This window comes from Myotis nattereri (assembly GCF_964212035.1).
Source record: "Myotis nattereri genome assembly, chromosome: 3".
In the NCBI taxonomy this organism is placed as follows: Eukaryota; Metazoa; Chordata; class Mammalia; order Chiroptera; family Vespertilionidae; genus Myotis; species Myotis nattereri.
In genome coordinates, this window is record NC_138077.1 from 19,174,651 (window position 1) to 19,192,164 (window position 17,514).

Below are 17,514 nucleotides of genomic sequence, written 5' to 3' on the forward strand. Positions count from 1 at the left end.
TGGTAGCTTTTACTCTCAATGTTTTCATATTATCAGCAGATGTTAAATCTTCAGAGAAACAGTTTATCCATTGGACACTTTGGTATCTTTTCCCCAAGATAGCACCAATTTAGTGTTTCCACGGAAATAAAGGTAGACGTTGGTCACCCAGAATCTTTACAATAACTCAGGGAGACTGAAACATTCGGATGTATTTTTCTAAGTTTCCAGGAAATGTTATATTTCAGCAAAACTTAAAATCTTTTACTACAAAGAGTTTGGAAAAGGAAGAAAATGCCATTCATATATTCAGTAAATATTTATTGAGGGCTTCCTATGTAGGCACTGCATTATATGTTGTGAGGCAAAGAGGTGGCTCCAAAGATAAGCCTGATATAGACCCTGCCCTCAAGGAATTCATGTGATACTGAGTGACAAGACACAGACTTGTAAATAATTATGGTACAGGGTATATAATAACCTCTAAGCGAGGTAAATAAAGACTCCTAACATATTTCATAAGAGGAAGTGAGCAACCTTAAAAATATCTGCATCAGCTATTTTATTACTTCGTTTTGAATCACAAAGCCCCAGTGCAAATCTCCCTGAGGGAGACCCCCTGAATGTAATACAATTAGCAACTGAGAAGTCCCTAATACAGTGGTTCTCAACCTTGGCTGCACATTAGAATCACCTGGGAATCTTTTTAAAATCCTGATTTCTGGGCCTCATCCTCCCGAAATCTGTTTCTTTGTTACTAATGTTGTGGCCCCACCCCATAACAAAGAAACAGAATTTCCGGAGGATGAGGCCCAGAAATCAGGATTTTAAAAGATTCCCAGGTGATTCTAATGTGCAGCCAAGGTTGAAAACCACTGCTAATAGAAAATATCCAAACTGTGGCATCTTTCTGGTTCTGGCGAGGCCACCAAGATTCAATAACACCCAGAGTCCTGAGGATCTTATAGACAGGGTTGTCAGCCCCCCTGAGTATGGATAATTGTCATGCGTTTATGAGGTGCTGCTGCTTTAAAAACATGTTTCCACCCAGTATCTGTTAATTATTACCCCCGAGGAACAGGCTGGCACCAGGAAAAGGGCAGCCAGGACACCAGGGTTCTAATTCTGCTCAGCCCTCTCTGATGTAAAATGAGGGGGTTGGTCACCAGATTCTCCCCCAGGTTCCTTGGGTAGCGAGGAGGGCAGGGCACATTTTATTATCACCATTTTATAGCGAGGGAACCTAAGGTCAGGAGAGCCTAAGGAGCCTGCCCAAGGGCTCAGATAATAACTGCTCTCCAACACTGGAGATTAGCCACCAGGCTTATGAGGACAAAACATTTTCTCCAGTGTGGTACTCAGAACCACACCTCACATTTGTGTGCAAGAAGACAAATAGAGGCCTACATAGCCTTAGTCGGAGTATTTGTTATACATCGAGATAACAAACTGATAAAATATGACCCTCCCACCTTGACAAATACCTCTTCCCAAGGACCTGCGCGGCCAGGTGTGAACTATGAATTCTTGGACTCTTCCCAGGGACAGGCTGCAAGGTCACAGGGAAGAAAGAGCTGACTCCCAGGGACCCCTCTTCCTGCCCTAAGGAGGGGCCCAAAGTTGCAGGAAGGGCTCAGGGGTCCAAGCACTGTACACACTCCAGCCAAGACCCATTTCTGGGCACAGGGTGGGGTGAGAGGCCCAGGCAGATCCTGAGAGAGGCTTTGGTGCTACTTAGGTAGGGGATTTCAGAATTCCCACGACCTGGAGCAGGGGTGGGGCCCAGAAGGCCCTCGAAATCATTTGGCCTGGCCCTGCCAAGGCTTTAGATGTGAGTTCATTAAATGTTTGACCATATATAGCAGGCTAGTTTTTAAGGTGATAATTCCTCATGGCCCACAAAAGGCCCTTGGCCGACAAAAGGTTTTGCACCCCTGAGTCCTGGAGAATGAATGGTCTAGAGGAGAGGCCTGGCTCTTGGAGCTGTGGGAAGGGGCACAGCCAGAGGAGAGCAGACCGTGGCAGTGGGCAGAGGTCCCTTCTGCTTCGGTTTAAGAGCCAGTCTGATTACAAGACTTCAAGATTCAGCCTAAGAGTAAATAAAATCCGGGAACTTTCTTGCGTAAAGGCAGTATGGACGATTGGTTACAAGCAGCCTAAACACCTGCCACCCTAGCGTGGCTACTCACCCACCACCTGTGAAATCTCAAGCAAGTTACTGAACATCTTAGGGCTTCCATTTCCTCATCTTAAAGCAGATCATTGTTACGAGGAGTAAGTAAGAGATGGCGTGTAGAAAGGCTTCGCAGACATTAAACGCTGGATAAATGTTGTGAGGTTCTCTCCAGCTGCATTAGGTGAGCTTGCCTCCCTCTGAAAGGTTTATCGGGAGAATTATATAAACATAACGATATCCAGGCACTCTGATCATCAAGGTTCAACCCCCCTCTCCACTGAAGCGCGCGGCCAGGCGCGGGGCTTGGGCACCATCCACCCGCATCCAAGGCGTAGGCTGCCGCCCAGGTCCCGCAGGTCCCGTGGCCAAGGACTTGGGGCTGCAGACACGCACCGTACGAGCTACAGCCAGGGCTTCGGAGAAGGTTAACTCGCAAATGTGGCCGTGAGTCACGGCGGGGCTCAGGAACTGAAACCCTGTGAGCACGCAGCACACCGCTTGGCTCATCCCTGATGATGCGCGCAGTTAAGCCAGTGCAAGTGGCCTGGGATTTTTTTTTTTTTTTTTTTTTTTAAAGGCAGGACCCGGCGCCAGTGTTGACGCAGCTCGGTCCCCTCCCATCCCACTCGCCCGGGAGCGCACGCTAATTCCCTAAGCCTCCTGACAGGTCTTGACATCTCCTTCGCCAGGAAAGAGGGAGACCCAGAGGCAAGTCCAGGCAGTTCCCTGGCACCTCCCGGGAGGGTGAGCCCAGCCAAGTCTGGCGACTGCCCGCCCAAAGCGAAGACGTCTTCTAAGGGCAAGCCTGGGCATCCCCCACTCCTCCGTGTGGGAAGAAGCCACAGTGGCCCCTTTCCACATCCTAGCCGCCCTCCTCCTGCTGCCAAAGAACTTGGAAAGTTTGCTGATGCTTGTGGACCGAGCACTGCGACCAGCCCTATCTGCTCCCTTTAAAGGACAGTCGTGACTGGGCACCGAGAAGTCACGCTCTCTGGAAAACACCAACAAGGGGCTATATTTAGCTCCGAGCTCTCCGCCTAAATTCCTCTTATTTCTTGCACTCTTCGCTGCAAAACGACTAGCTGGGGGAAGTGGGAGGGAGGGGGCGGAGGAGGAGCAGCCCAGAAAGAACAGCTGTGCCTCCGCCTCCGAACTCCAGCTCCATGCAAAGCCAATCACGGGCGGAGGTTACTTTTCAGCCAATGAAGCGGCCCAAACTGACAAAACCTTGGCGGTGGCCAATGGGAGCGCACGCGAGGTGTGAGATTGGCGCCCGGGACCAATGGGCCGGGAGTCTGGGAGAGGTAATTCGAGCTGGAGTGTGGGTGTGCGGTGCAAAGGCTTCCTGCTTCTAAGCCCGAAAACCGGCTCTGCCCACTGAGCATGCCCTGACTAGCTGCGGGCGCCGCCGCCACGGACGGCCCGGGTTGCACTCTAGTCTCCGGGTTTTGGCGCGAGCCCGGTGGGGAGGGGGTGGGACCCTCCGAGCGCTACCCTTTGGTCACTAGTGGTCACTAGAGGCTGCCCCGTCCCTCGTCGGAACAGTCATTCCGACCCGGTGTTCTCATTGTCTTGGTCCTGGAGATGCAGTCAGGGAGACTCTGCCCGAAAAAGCGCACGGTTTAAGAAAAACAAAACAAGCTGCGCCGCGGGTGGTGGAGGATGCTCCACCCGCCGCTCCAGCGTCCAAATGTCCTTTGGGTGTCCGGCCCCGGGAGGCACAGCGCCGGGGATCGGGAGCGGGATCCTAGGACTTTCGATTGCGGGAGTCGGCGGGAGCAGAGCCGGCTCGGTGCCGAGTGCCCGCCGTGCCCACACACTTCTTGCAGAGCCGCCGCCCTATGCGCGAACCCCAGCGCCGTGAAAGACGGCCTCCATCGTCCCACCTGAGCGTTCCCAGCCCCCCTCACCCCCCGACTCCCCTCCTTCCAACACCTCCACAGCCCGACACATTTCCCCAGCGAGCTCCCACACTCGCTCCTCTCCGGGATCCGCTCCTCTAGACTCAAATCGGGAGCCCCGCCCCCAGCGCCGCCCCCGCCCGGCCCCCCGGAAAACCAGGAGCAGCGGATCCAGCCGGCGCAGCGGCGGCAGCGGCGCACTGGGCATGCTCGCCGGTGCGGGGAGGGCCCGGGTGCGCGCGGCGAGTAGGAAGCCCTCGCCCCGCGGAGGCTGCGGGAGAGAGCGCGCTGGGCCGCGGCGGAGGGCGCACGCTCCGCGGGGACTCATGCCACGCGCGTCCCGGCTCGGCGCGCAATTAGCAGCCACCTCCGCAGCCCGCCGCCACCGCGTCCCCGCCCTCCCGGGCTGCCGCGGCGAGAAACTGCAGCCGTCGCCTCGCACAGGCTGCCGGCATTGTCCTCCCCGTCCGCCGCTCAGGTTGCCGCCGCCGCCACCGCCGCGGGCTGCTGCGGGGCCCCGGACCCGAGCCCCAGGGACGCGCTGCCGCCGGCTGGCCCGGCGCCCGGCCCCGCGGGGTGATCGCTGCGTCCTGCGCTCCCCAGCCACCCGCCGCTCCTAGTTTTTTCCCTGCGGAGCCGAGGAAGGGGAGACGTCCCGCCGCCCAGCCTTAGCCCATCCGCGGCGCGCAGCCCCGACGGGGCCTCGGCGGGCGCGGCGAGAGCGCCGACGGAGCCATGAGAGAGTACAAAGTGGTGGTGTTGGGCTCGGGCGGCGTGGGCAAGTCCGCGCTCACCGTGCAGTTCGTGACCGGCTCCTTCATCGAGAAGTACGACCCCACCATCGAGGACTTCTACCGCAAGGAGATCGAGGTGGACTCGTCGCCGTCGGTGCTGGAGATCCTGGACACGGCGGGCACGGAGCAGTTCGCGTCCATGCGGGACCTGTACATCAAGAACGGGCAGGGCTTCATCCTCGTCTACAGCCTCGTCAACCAGCAGAGCTTCCAGGACATCAAGCCCATGCGGGACCAGATCATCCGCGTGAAGCGGTACGAGCGCGTGCCCATGATCCTGGTGGGGAATAAGGTGGACCTGGAGGGCGAGCGCGAGGTCTCCTTCGGCGAAGGCAAGGCCCTGGCCGACGAGTGGAGCTGCCCCTTCATGGAGACGTCGGCCAAAAACAAAGCCTCGGTGGACGAGCTGTTCGCCGAGATCGTGCGGCAGATGAACTACGCGGCGCAGCCCAACGGCGACGAGGGCTGCTGCTCGGCCTGCGTGATCCTCTGAGGCGCCCGCGGCCGCCGCGCCGGCCGCGCTCTGCGCACAAAAGCCAAACGCACCCCACTCTCTCCATGTGATTCCTCTTCTTGCTTTGAGATCGGAGACGACTTTGCCTTGCCCGGGCTGTCCCGGGATCCCGGCTGGCCTCTGCGGCCCCCGTCCCCCGCCTCCTCCCCGCGTCCGGAGGGGTGACCGGGCCTGACCATCTGAGACGCAGTGGAAATGTGGTTCTTTGCATCATGTACGTTTCTCATTGATTTTTGGTTGACGCCTATTTCCCCCCTTTCAGTCACCGTTCAGGGTGCTGTCTTGGCGGCTTGACACCAGCGAGCGAAAGTTTCAGCCTGGAAAAAAAAAGAAAAGAAAAAAAAAACGGGGGTGGGGGAGGAAGAGGACAGGGAGAAGGTGGAAAGAAGGGAGGGGGGTGTTTTTTTGTTTTTCTTGCAACCACCGTTTTCTAGTTCCAAGTTTTAAATACATGGAAGGAAGTCCGGGAGAACCAAATGAAGGAGCAGGAGGAGAGGAAGAAACTTTTGTTTTTTCCTTTTTTTTTTTTTTTTTTCTGCCAGGAGTAGCTGGAAATTATGATCGGGTTCCTTTTCTGCCAGCTTGGAAGGGCAACCCCGTGACTGATTGCGATTCTGAGGATGTCTATGCAAAGTTGGATTCTTGTTTCAGTGTATCCAATCTGAAGTATTGCACATCTGAACTGGGACTGTTAACACTGATGCCAATACAGTGTGGGGTGCCAGAAAGTGTCTGCTGATATTTGTGGGGGGAAAAAAAATATCTATTTTGTTTACCTACTGTATCTAAGGGGAGTCTGGGGAAAAACGGTAGTATTTTTTTTTATCAGCTGTGAAAAAAATGTTACAGATCTGCACATTTTGTGTGTGTACTATTGTGTGTGTGCGTGTGTGGGTTTTTTTTGTGTTTTTTTTAAAGTTTAGCTTTTTATTCTTATTGGTTGGCAGTAACGGATTTTGATGAGTAGCTCTTTAAAATACAGTACAAAGACTTAACAAATGTGATTCAGGGCCCCCAGCACCCCTGTGTCTGCAGAGTGCCTTCAAAACTCAGCTGTTCCAGCCGGTGCCAACCTGTGAACTTCCCACCCTACCCCAGAATCTGCTATTTCCCCAAACCACTTCCCAGTTTCCTTTCAGTAATCATCCCTAAGGAGCCAGGACAATAGGGCCTGTTGTTCTGTGAATTTCTTCTTTATCATTTCCAGCCTTTAAAATGTAATTTCCATGTCTTGCGATTTTTATTTTTTTTTTACTTTTTTTTTCTTCGTTTTGTTCAAATGTTCAGGTATTTAGCTCCCCTTTTATATTATTTTAAAATATTTTTTTTTTGGTTATCTGTTAATAGGGTCTTCCTTCAGAAGCAAAGAGCAAAATTTTACTGTTGTGATGTACCAAGAGAATTCTAACCAATTGTAATTTTTAATTCCAGACAACACGTGTTTAATCATTGTCTCTTCATTTTAAGACTTTTAATACAAATGTCATTTTTAAAGAAACAAACCCAAAACTATTGTTTGTGTTTCTGTGTTTCATATTCAGTGATTTAATACAGTAGCATGGCTAAGGTGGACAGGTGCAGGTGATTGGTGGTGCCTGATGTCCCCAAGAGTTGGTGGTCAAATTTTGAAGACAGAAGTACTTCAGTGGCAAGTTGAGTGGCATCACTCCCAACTTCTTAAATATGGGGAAAATCACCATGGTCTAGGAAGCCCTGGGGTATGGCCATATCATCTGACTACAAGATTATTGACTCTTCACCTGGCATGGAGCAGTTTACCTCACCTCACAGTAGGTAGGGAAGGGAGAAGCCAACTGCTAGTACTGCCTTAAATCTGGGAAAGTAACCATCTACCTGACCAGGCAGGGCTAGCATTTTCTCATTTGTTTAGTTTAAATTAGGTCACATATACACCAAGTCCAAAGGATGTTTGCGGAAGATGATTTCCATTCCGAAGTCATACCTACTAGCATTTCTGCAGTAATTTGTGTAGGCTGTAGACAGCATTTCAACTCCTGAGGTTTTGATTTGGAAATAGATCTTTAGATTTACAAAGAAAGAAAACAGAAAAAAACTAAGACAAAAACGCCTGGCTCTCATTACACATCATGGGCCATTTTGACCTAATGAAATTTTCCTGCTAACAGTAGGAGGCAGTGTGAGCTTTTTCTGTTTTATTTTCCCCAAGGGCCACTTTACTAATATAACCTCTTTAGAATAAAAGGTTTGTGGCTATATAGCAAGAGCATTTTATATACCGTTAAGTCTGTGAGTGTAGATGAAGTTTTCTCAAGGGTCTTTGGACAAAGGGATTCTGTGGAGGAAGCCAAAACAAATTACAGGCCACAGGTTTCTTTAAACAGTATTAACATATCTTGCCTTAAAATGTGTCCTTTGCCCAGGAGACATCCCAGTATTCCAGGGTGGAGGAAGAATAGACATTTTACCTGTGGTGGTCCTATGGCCATTTTTTTCTCATTCTCGATCTCACTTAAGTTTACTATTAAAGTCAATTAGAAGGTACTAAATATATTCTAAGTAGAGAAATTAAGAGAAATTACTCAAATGTATGCCTTTGCAAAGATTCCTTCTTGTATTTGGGTAAATTGAGTTGCTTCAGTAGATCTAAAGTGTTGAAAATTCTGAAGACTTATCAAGTATTATGAAGGATATTTTTAAAATGGCATCTGTGGACTTTTTAGTTTTATGGTTTTCTTTAGTTTTGTATTTTGGAAACCTTTTGACCTAAAATGGTGCCAAGTGTTTAACTTGAGAAATGTATATACTCCTGACAGGGAACACTTAAAAATGGAAAATTGGAAAAGAAATAGGTTGTTGGTGCATTAATCATCTCCACATAGGATTTAGTCACTTGCATGACTAAATTCTTAATAGGTCTAGGATGGCAGAGCAGAAGAATTTAATACGCTTTTGCTGAGTACTGTAAAATAAATGCTTTTTGGATTCTCAATGAAAACAATTCGGTGTGTATTTCTTAGAGCAGGAAAGTAGTTGAGTTTGGTGGCCTTCTCCATTATGTTCTTGACAAAATTGAGAGGAGTGAGGGACATTGTCTTTAAGAGTATGTCAGTTTATTTGGCTAGTAAGAACCTCTTAGTATTAGGGTGTGAAGAGAGAAGAGCATTTGTTTCCTTCAAAAAGTTGGGCTGACTTGGGTGTTAAAAGGAAGGGAGGGAGGGAGGGAGGGAGGGAGGGTGGAGGGAGGAGCAGTTTGCTATAAGGCAATCACCTGTCAAAACAGATACTGAGTGAGAAAGGAACCTTTATCTTGGGAGCAAAAGTTAACTTAAACTTGACCCCTGCTGTTTTTTTAACAGCTTTTCCTTTTGGTCCCTGGCTGTCAACCAGGCTTTATGTTATGTCAAAGGATTATTTTAGTACTCCTTTTGTAATAGCCTCAGAAAAGCTGAAGGTAACTTCCTAAGTCTTAACATTTTTATGTTTGGGAGTTACAGTTCTTAGGTAAAATAATTTCCATGTTAGCTGTTGAAAGAGACTTAATCACATTTCAGGAAAAGACATGTCTGGGTTAGAATTTACATGTATGAGGCTTTATGCTCCCCGATTAGTTAACCTTTTCTGTAGGTGGGAATCCTACAATGCCTCCTCATCTATTTGAACTGTTCAGGTAGTTTTGTAAATGTTTCCACCATCATCTGATTGCACCCCTTTAAAATACCCAGTATTTTTTGTAGGTGGGATGGCAAAGTGAGAGAACACCATATGTAGCAGCTGGTCTTGAGAAATATATGCAAAATACCTGTACCTTAACTGTCATTAAAGAATGCATTTTTCACAACATCTGGAGTATGAAGGAAACTTTTAATTTTGGAGATCACCACTCTTAGTTAAAATGACACCAAACATTTGTCACAGTGTCTACTTAATTGGGAAAAGTTTGCTACCAGGACTTTTGTCCTTGTGAAAAAATGTGTCAAATTTTTAAATGCTACTAATAGAGTGTGGTATTCTTGGTTATGTATTACTCCGGCTGCTAGGAGTAATTGAAAGCACTTAATTGAACATAGTGCTAGTTCTAGAAGATATGTTTGAGCTATTAACAATAGGATTTTGGTAGTTTGAGAAGGCTTTAGGGTTCATCTCTAGTCCGGAGGTTCTCAAACTTGATCATGTATCAAAATTACCTGGAGGTGAAAACAGGTATTAGTTTCTTATTCGGTATGTCTGGATATGATCTCATAACTTTTTTTTTCTAATTAGTTTCCAGGTGATGGTAATGTTCCGGCACCCACATTTTGAGAACCAAGGATCTAGTCCAAACTCCAAATGAGTACTATATGGACAGCCACCTAGTTATTTAGGGACATAGACCTAAGACTCCTGTCGTACATTTTAGAGTGCTGCCTACCACAGAAATAGACTATGTTGGTTGGAAATCTGTAGCTGAAGAGGACATAAACCCTTGACACTAAGCCTGGTAAATTGTTGAGTGTGAAATGGGATAAACACTTGGCAGGTAGAGTGACCATTTTTTGCATTTTGGAAGTGGCTTTCGGTGTTAATTCGGCAGTTGACCAAAATGAGGAAAGTGATTGGAATAGGGCGTGGCCTACATACTCGGAATCAACATTTCCTCCGCCTGCCCAATTTTTTAAAAAAAGAATGTCTTTGATAAAAGGGAATTCTTTTAAGTATTTGTGTTTACTTCAAGATTAAAAGGGAAGAACTTAAACTCTTCCCAGTAAGGATTCTTAAAAAAAAAAAAAAAAATTATATCTGAGTATTTAAATCTTCAGGTCATGCACAGTTGTGTATCTGTATGTAAATGTGTGTGTGTGTAAATATATACACTCAGTTTCTTAGCCAGACTTTCCAGGAATTAGTCAATTTAATGTCATAAAGTTCTCCATTGTGGAACAACGCATAACATGAAACTGTGCCATACATCTTTTGGGACTGTGAGTGTTGATCTGTTTTATAAATTGGACAGCACCGCTATCTGTATTTTAACTTTGATATTAAACAGAAATCTTTGGGAAGATGTTTTTCTTAGATTAGCAGAGTAGAAAGTATGTGCTTTTTTTGTCCAGTTGACTAATCTTGCTATTTTTAAAATGAGCTATCTGGCAAAATTATGTGGGGCTAAGTTTATCAAAGGTCTGAAAATGTGGGGTTGGTTTATTTGTGGCAATTGTGCAAATGTAGCAAGAACTTTTTTTAAAATAGGAAAGAAAGATCACTGACATATTGAGAATACAGGTGACCCACAAGGGCCTAAGATTATTCTTTCACTGTTAATATGGTTGCAGTGGAAACTGGTAAACAGAGCTTTAATTGAATCATTCATTATTCAACAAGCATTTATTGAGCATATACTGTGGTGTAAAGACTAATGCTTAAATGGGAGGAAACCAAGCAAAAGAGAAACAACGCTAGCTTTTATCACCATAGGCTGTGAAAATGGCATATATTAACCAATAGAAGTATATGCAAAAGCAGAGCTACATATGCCATCTATACTAATAAAAGGGTAATATGCTAATTAGACCAGATAGACCAGACACCTTCCAGATGTCATTCCGGATGTCCTTCCTGATAAAGCCGGGGCCTGGGCAAAGCCGCCCCTGTCCCAGGTGCCTGCGGCCGGTAAGAGGGAGGGAAGCCCGGGTCCCGGTTGCCTGCCAGCGGCCAGAGGAGGGAAGCCTGGGTCCCGGGTGCCAGAGGAAATCCAGTGCCAGCAGCCAGGGGAAGGAAGGCCTACTCTTGCACGAATTTTCGTGCATCAGGCCTCTAGTCATTTATAATACAGTAATCCATGAGTATGTCAAGCAAGCAATCTATTCATTGGAAATTGGAATTTTACTTTGAAAGATATGTGGATATTGCAAATAAAAATGGATCCCATGAGGTTTTAGCAACTAATAGCTGTTTAGGTGCATGTAGAACTCTAATTTTGTGCATCATTTCCAATTTCTAGAGATTAGCAAAAAATGAACATTTAGACATAGGAAATCAGGTTGCTTTCATATTTGCATGTGAAAAGGAAGAGGGGAAAATGGAGGAAAAGGCATGCAATTTATTCCGTTTTGTTGTTTTATCAATGAGGAAACAAAAAGGGAAAGGACGACTAGGCTATATTCTTCAGGAAAGAAGCAGTCGCTGGCATATAGTCTTTTGGGGTTCTTCATGTAAAGAAGATTCAGGGTAGGGTATTTCTTTTGTAAAAGATAATCCTCTAAAAATGAGTGTGCCAAAGATTTAAGCTGACGTTGTAAGTTTGCTAAGCTTATAGTTATTTTATACAAAAGTTTGTTCTCACGCCTTTAGTGCTTATTGGATGCAAGAAGGCAACCAGCTCAGAGAAAGAGACGTTGGGCAACTGCCGTAAGAGGTACCAGTAAGTGATTATTATCAAACCATAGGAACTGAAGAGAGTTATAATGATAAGCCTGCAGTTTGCAGAACAATTTCTAGTGACTGTCTTGTGTAGATTCTCATGAATGTAACAACACACTTTTTAAATGTCAACAGTACAGGGTTTCAGAGATCTGAAAGCACTTCATTGTTTATTTTTTTAAAAATTTGCAGTTATGAGATGCAAATTTATTATAGTTTTATAGCTTCAGTAAAGGTCTTAATATTTTATATCTGTGATCTGACTCATTATAAAAAGTTTTCAAAATCTGGTTTTAATCATGAATGCAGAATATTTTAATGTTATTAAATATACATATTAACATTAATTTAATATTTTTAAATATTCTCTTTAAAGGCTAACATTGAATCATATCTCATTCAAGAAAAGAGCCTCTACAGAGATCTATTCTACCATAATTCTATAAGAATGTATATTTCAATAAAATATATTTTAAAAAATATATTTTAGATAGTTTTGAATTCAACATCATAAGTAGGTAAGAGAATTTCAGGTATATTTCTAAGTCTGATTTAAACATCATTCATCATCTAGTAGGAAAAGGCTTGAGTTTGGAGTTCTTTACTCTGAGTTGGTTATCGTAGCTTTACATTGTCATACATACCCTGTTAACTTTTCTTTCTGTATATCATTCCATTCATCCACATTTGATTTATGCAAATATTTTTTTCTGTCACAAATGTAATCCATATTAATTGGTAAAAATCCCAAGAAGTGTTTAATTAATGGTTATACAAATGTGTTCTCCATGTTACAGTGGAAAGAGAGAAGTATGTTTCATAGGGTTTGAGACACAGATGGAAATAGATCAAACCAGTTAGAGAAGATTGCTCACTAAGCATGTTACCTGTGGCTTTGGGCATTGCCTTTGCATTTCGTTTTTAAAACCTATAAAGGAAACTTTTACAAAACAAATTCAGTTGTATGAATATTCATTTAAAATACTCAGAACTGCCTAAACATTTTTCCAGGCCATCTCTTGTGCTGAGGTCAAAATATGAGAAATCACAAATGCATTCTCTTTCTTTGAGAGAATTATACCTTGAAAGGCAGGGTCTACAACAAACAAAAACCTAGTCCAAGGAGGAAAGCCATTTTCCTGCATTTTTGTGCAAACCAGCTTTTATTTTGTCACTGGGGAAGCGTGCATAGTGGTAAGGGCAGTGCATTATGTTCCTTAATCACTTTGGTAGTTCTCAACCCGTGGTCTTGGTACTGTTGTTGCTAAGGCAGGAGACTGAGGGAATCTGCTGCAGGCTGGTACACTTGTTCCTCAGCCCACACCCCACACTGGGGGATTTTCTCATGTCCAGATTCATGATGCATGTGACTCAGTGTCTACTGAGGTTGAGGACTGCTGGCCAAAGGTGAGGAAGCCTATTGGATGGGGTTCATTATGCTACTGTAGTCAGGGTTTCTCAGCCTCAGCGCTAGTCACATTTTGGGCTCAATAATTCTTTTTTGTGGAGGGCTGTCCTGTGTGTAGTAGCATCCCTGGCCTCTACCTACTCAATGCCAGTAGCACCCTCCCACACAGTGGTGATAATAAAAAAATGACTGCAGATATTGATAAATAATGTTCTGGAGGACACAATAGCCCCTGGTTGAGAACCACTGAACTTGACCTTGTAGAGATAGAGGGAGAAAGCAGAAAACAGAGGAGAGAAGGGTTGAACCTAGAGTCAAGCAGGAGCAGTTAAGACCTTCCTTACTCCAGCCCTAGCTGGTTTTCTCAGTGGATAGAGCTTCGGCCTGCAGACTGAGGGGTCCCAGGTTCGATTCCAGTCAAGTTCAAGGGCACATGCCCAGGTTGTGGGCTTACTCCCCAGTAGGGGGCATGCAGGAGGCAGCAGATCAATGATTCTCTCTCATCATTGATGTTTCTATCTCTCCCTCTTCCTTCCTCTCTCTAAAAGAAAAAAAAAAAAATTTTTCCTTACTCCAGAGCACTGCAAGGAATGCTTTTAAAAATATGTATAAGTGTTCTCTATTGTGCTTCAGACAATATCACTCTAATTAGCTCATTAAATTCACACCTAAGAGAAAAACAATACTCTGGGATTGAGATTTATTGGGGTTTTTAGTTACCTGGAAAGAGAAGGAATGTGATTCTAGAACAGCGGTTCTCAACCTGTGGGTCGCGACACCTTTGGGGGTCGAACCACCCTTTCACAGGGGTTGCCTAAGACCATCGGAAAACACATATATAATTACATATTATTTTTGTGATTAATCACTATGCTTTCATTATGTTCAATTTGTAACAATGAAAATACATCCTGCATATCAGATATTTACATGACGATTCATAACAGTAGCAAAATTACAGTTATGAAGTAGCAACGAAAATAATTTTATGGTTGGGGGTCACCACAACATGAGGAACTGTATTAAAGGGTTGCGGCATTAGGAAGGTTGAGAACCACTGTTCTAGAGGAAGCTGCAGTTAGGGAGTATCAGGGCTGATGACTAAGTCCAGGGACCTAGAAGTATAGGAGGAATCCGGAAAGGGAGGTCAAGGGCGGCAATGCTGCAGTGTTGTTTGGGGCCCTTAAACCTCCACTAGGAGACATCTGGAAGGATTTCAGCTTTATTCAGTTTACCCCGCTTCACCTCACAATCTCTTTCCGTTAATCCAGGGCCCTATTCCACACATAGACTCCTCACTTAAGAGGTAGAATGTGTTTTATGTATCACATCCTTCTTCATTTTCACTTTTAACAATCCCTTCCTCCTTCCCTCCCTTTTTTCACTTTACAATTCATCTCTCCCTCTTTCATTTTCTTGCTTCATTTTCTTAGCTGCCTTCAGGACTGAGCGTGTCCAGGGCAGACTCCTGCCACTTAACTGCACACACCTATCTGTGTCCAAACCCCTTGGGCTGTCAAGAAGTGGGCAGCAAAGGGGTGGTGACTGCCGTGTAATAAAGAACTTCTGGAATCTGGCCGTCTCTAGCCAGCACATGCACTGTGGCTGCCAACCCTTGAAATACAGCATTAAGTATCCTGTCAGCAAGTTCATTAATGTGGAATTAACTTAATGACCATGGCTGTTTAATTTACTCTGAACCAGACATGGTTGTTTTGGTTCTGAAGTTTTAAATGAAATAGATATTTTAATATCTGTGCAATATACCCCTAAAGACTTTAAGCAACCAGACACCCTACCTGGTGGGACAAGCATAATTCTACATTAACAGGGTACACATTTGGAGTTCTAACATTCCTAGGAAGTAGGAGATATAACAGTTTTGTAATGAGCAAGAACAATCTCCAAGCCCATTCAAAGGTTCTACCCAGCTAGAAGAGTATAAGAAAGGTAGGCAATGAATGAAATAATTCTCTACAATAAAAAGTACTGTTTGGCCTGGCCGATGTGGCTCAGCGGTTGAGCCTTGACTTATGACCCAGGAGGTCACAGTTCGATTCTCAATGCTGGGGTCCAACCCCAGCAGGTCCAGGGGTCCGCAAAGGTGTGGATGGAGTCAGCGAAGAGGGAAAGACTCAGAGGCAGCATTCAGTTGATCAGCATGGTTGGGTTCTCTCTCCTGGTTCTATTGCCAGGTTCTGTCTCTAGGTTCTTCAGCCAGGTTCTCTCGCTAGGTTCTGTCTCTAGGTTCTGTGGCCAGTTTCTGTCCAGGATCTTTTGCCATGTTCTCTCCAGCGAAGTTCTTCTGTCTGTAGGTTCTGTGTAGGTTCTGTGTCTAGGTTCTGTGTCCTGTTGTCTTGTTACCTCTGTATTTATACCAGTTGATTCCAATCCTATCAATCTCTATTCCAAAGGTTAGGGCATTTCTTATCTCCATTCCAGGGAGTAAAGATTATGTAGCTTAAGCAAGATTGTTCATAGTTAAAGTGATTAATTACCCGCCTCGCACTTAGTTAAGGGGTTTTATTCCCTCCCTAACTTCAGGGGAAAATCCCTACCTGGGGAAACAACCTTTCTCAGAGAGGTGACCTTGGTTAAAACACATAGTGCCAAGAAGGTGAGCAAACATATTAAGAACAGTATACCATATATGCCAGGTCCCTTGAAACAGCAAGGATGGACCGGCTCCCGGCAAGTCACATGCCTGGTTGCAAGCTCAATCCCCAGTAGGGGGCCTGCAGAAGGCAGTCAATCAATGATTCTCATCATTGATGTTTCTATCACTCTATCCCTCTCCCTTCCTTTCTGAAATCAAATATATATATTTTAAAGTACTGTTTGGTGAAAGTGGATGAGTGATTGGGTACCTGAAACTCGCTTCTCAAATTTAATACCTGTCTTGTATTAGAATGGATGGTGTTGATAGAAATATTATGTAGCATCTTTGTATTAAATTAAAAATGGAAAAATCAGATTCAGTTAGTAATGTAATCACAAGATAGAGAAACAGATTTGGTATATCTGAATTTCCTGTTTTCCTCTTTATAATCATCTGCACCAGTAGCAACATTTTTTTTTTCCTTATCTCTAGGTTTTATTGGCTTGGGGGAATATTATGTTTTCTTTCTAATTAAAAAGTTTTTAACAAGAAAAATATTCAGTTATGAATCTCTGTAGCTAGTAGCCAAGAAAATATATGTGTTCATTAATACAAACAAATACATTGTGTAGGATGTTTTGCAATGTCATTATTTATTTGCATTTACCTTTTATAGCTTAGAAATGATTCTCAGTGTAGCATTTTTCAGTGGAAATGAAATTCACCCTTTTCTTTGATTAATTGCCATTTGACTAGTATTCAGGGAAAAAGTAGTATCTATTTTTAAAAGGAGCGTCATGAACTCTCTCCACTTTACTTTTAGTAGCAAAATTACGAACAATTTTCCTTTTTAACATTTTCCCCTGAAGAGTAGCACTTCATGAATAATAAAAAATTACATATTGAATTTTCCAAAGGTTGTACAGTAGTTCATTGGGTTTATCATGGTGGTGGTGATTTTGCCAAAATATTTACCCTCCTAATTACAAGCAACGTAATTGATGTGTGCTAGCCTATAGGGAGCACCACAAATACATTTGCAGTGGGACTATCTATAGTGCTGTTTTGGTCTTAGCAATTTTGGATAATGTAGAATGGATAACACGCCATAAAAAATAAACTCTAAGTTGGCCTCCTAGAAAGTATTTTTGTCCAGTCATTTGAACACACAGTTTTTAAAAAATATATGTGATAAAAATTGTCAGTATGATAACATATGCCATACAGTGAGAATTGCCAATTTTCCATGTTAAAAATTTTTCTGACATCCTAAATGATCTTCTTTTTCTTCAAAGTTATCTTCAAAATTATCTTCAAAATGGCTGGCCCACTTTGACTATTGAAAACACAATCTTCCACTTGCCAGAGACTATGAAAAGATTTTGCTTTCTGCAATGAATTCAAATGGAGTTTAAAGTATTATATATCAGAACTTAATGGATTACAAGAACCTGGTGTCGCCTGGCCAGCGTAGTTCAGTGGTTGAGCTTTGACCTATGAACCAGGAGGTCACGGTTGGATTCCTAGTCAGGGCACATGCCTGGGTTGCAGGCTTGATCCCCAGTGGGGGGCATACAGGAGGCAGCTGATCAATGATTCTCTGTCATCATTGATGTTTCTATCTCTCTCTTCCTTTCCCTTCCTCTCTGAAATCAGTATATCCTATATAATAAAGAGGTAATATGCAAATTGGCCATCACTCCAACACACAAGAAGGCTGCTTCCATGTGGTCAAAGATGGCCACCCACATGTGGACACAAGATG

The 17,514-nt window shown here is 44.5% G+C and overlaps 1 protein-coding gene across 1 annotated transcript; it reads left to right on the top strand.

Annotated features, from left to right (window-relative positions):
• Positions 1–4,326: 4,326 nt before the first annotated feature.
• On the top strand, positions 4,327–6,213 carry RAP2B (RAP2B, member of RAS oncogene family). The gene has a single exon (XM_081086998.1). The coding sequence runs from the start codon at positions 4,792–4,794 to the stop codon at positions 5,341–5,343; it is 552 nt and encodes a 183-aa protein (XP_080943124.1). The 5' UTR covers positions 4,327–4,791; the 3' UTR covers positions 5,344–6,213.
• Positions 6,214–17,514: the final 11,301 nt, after the last annotated feature.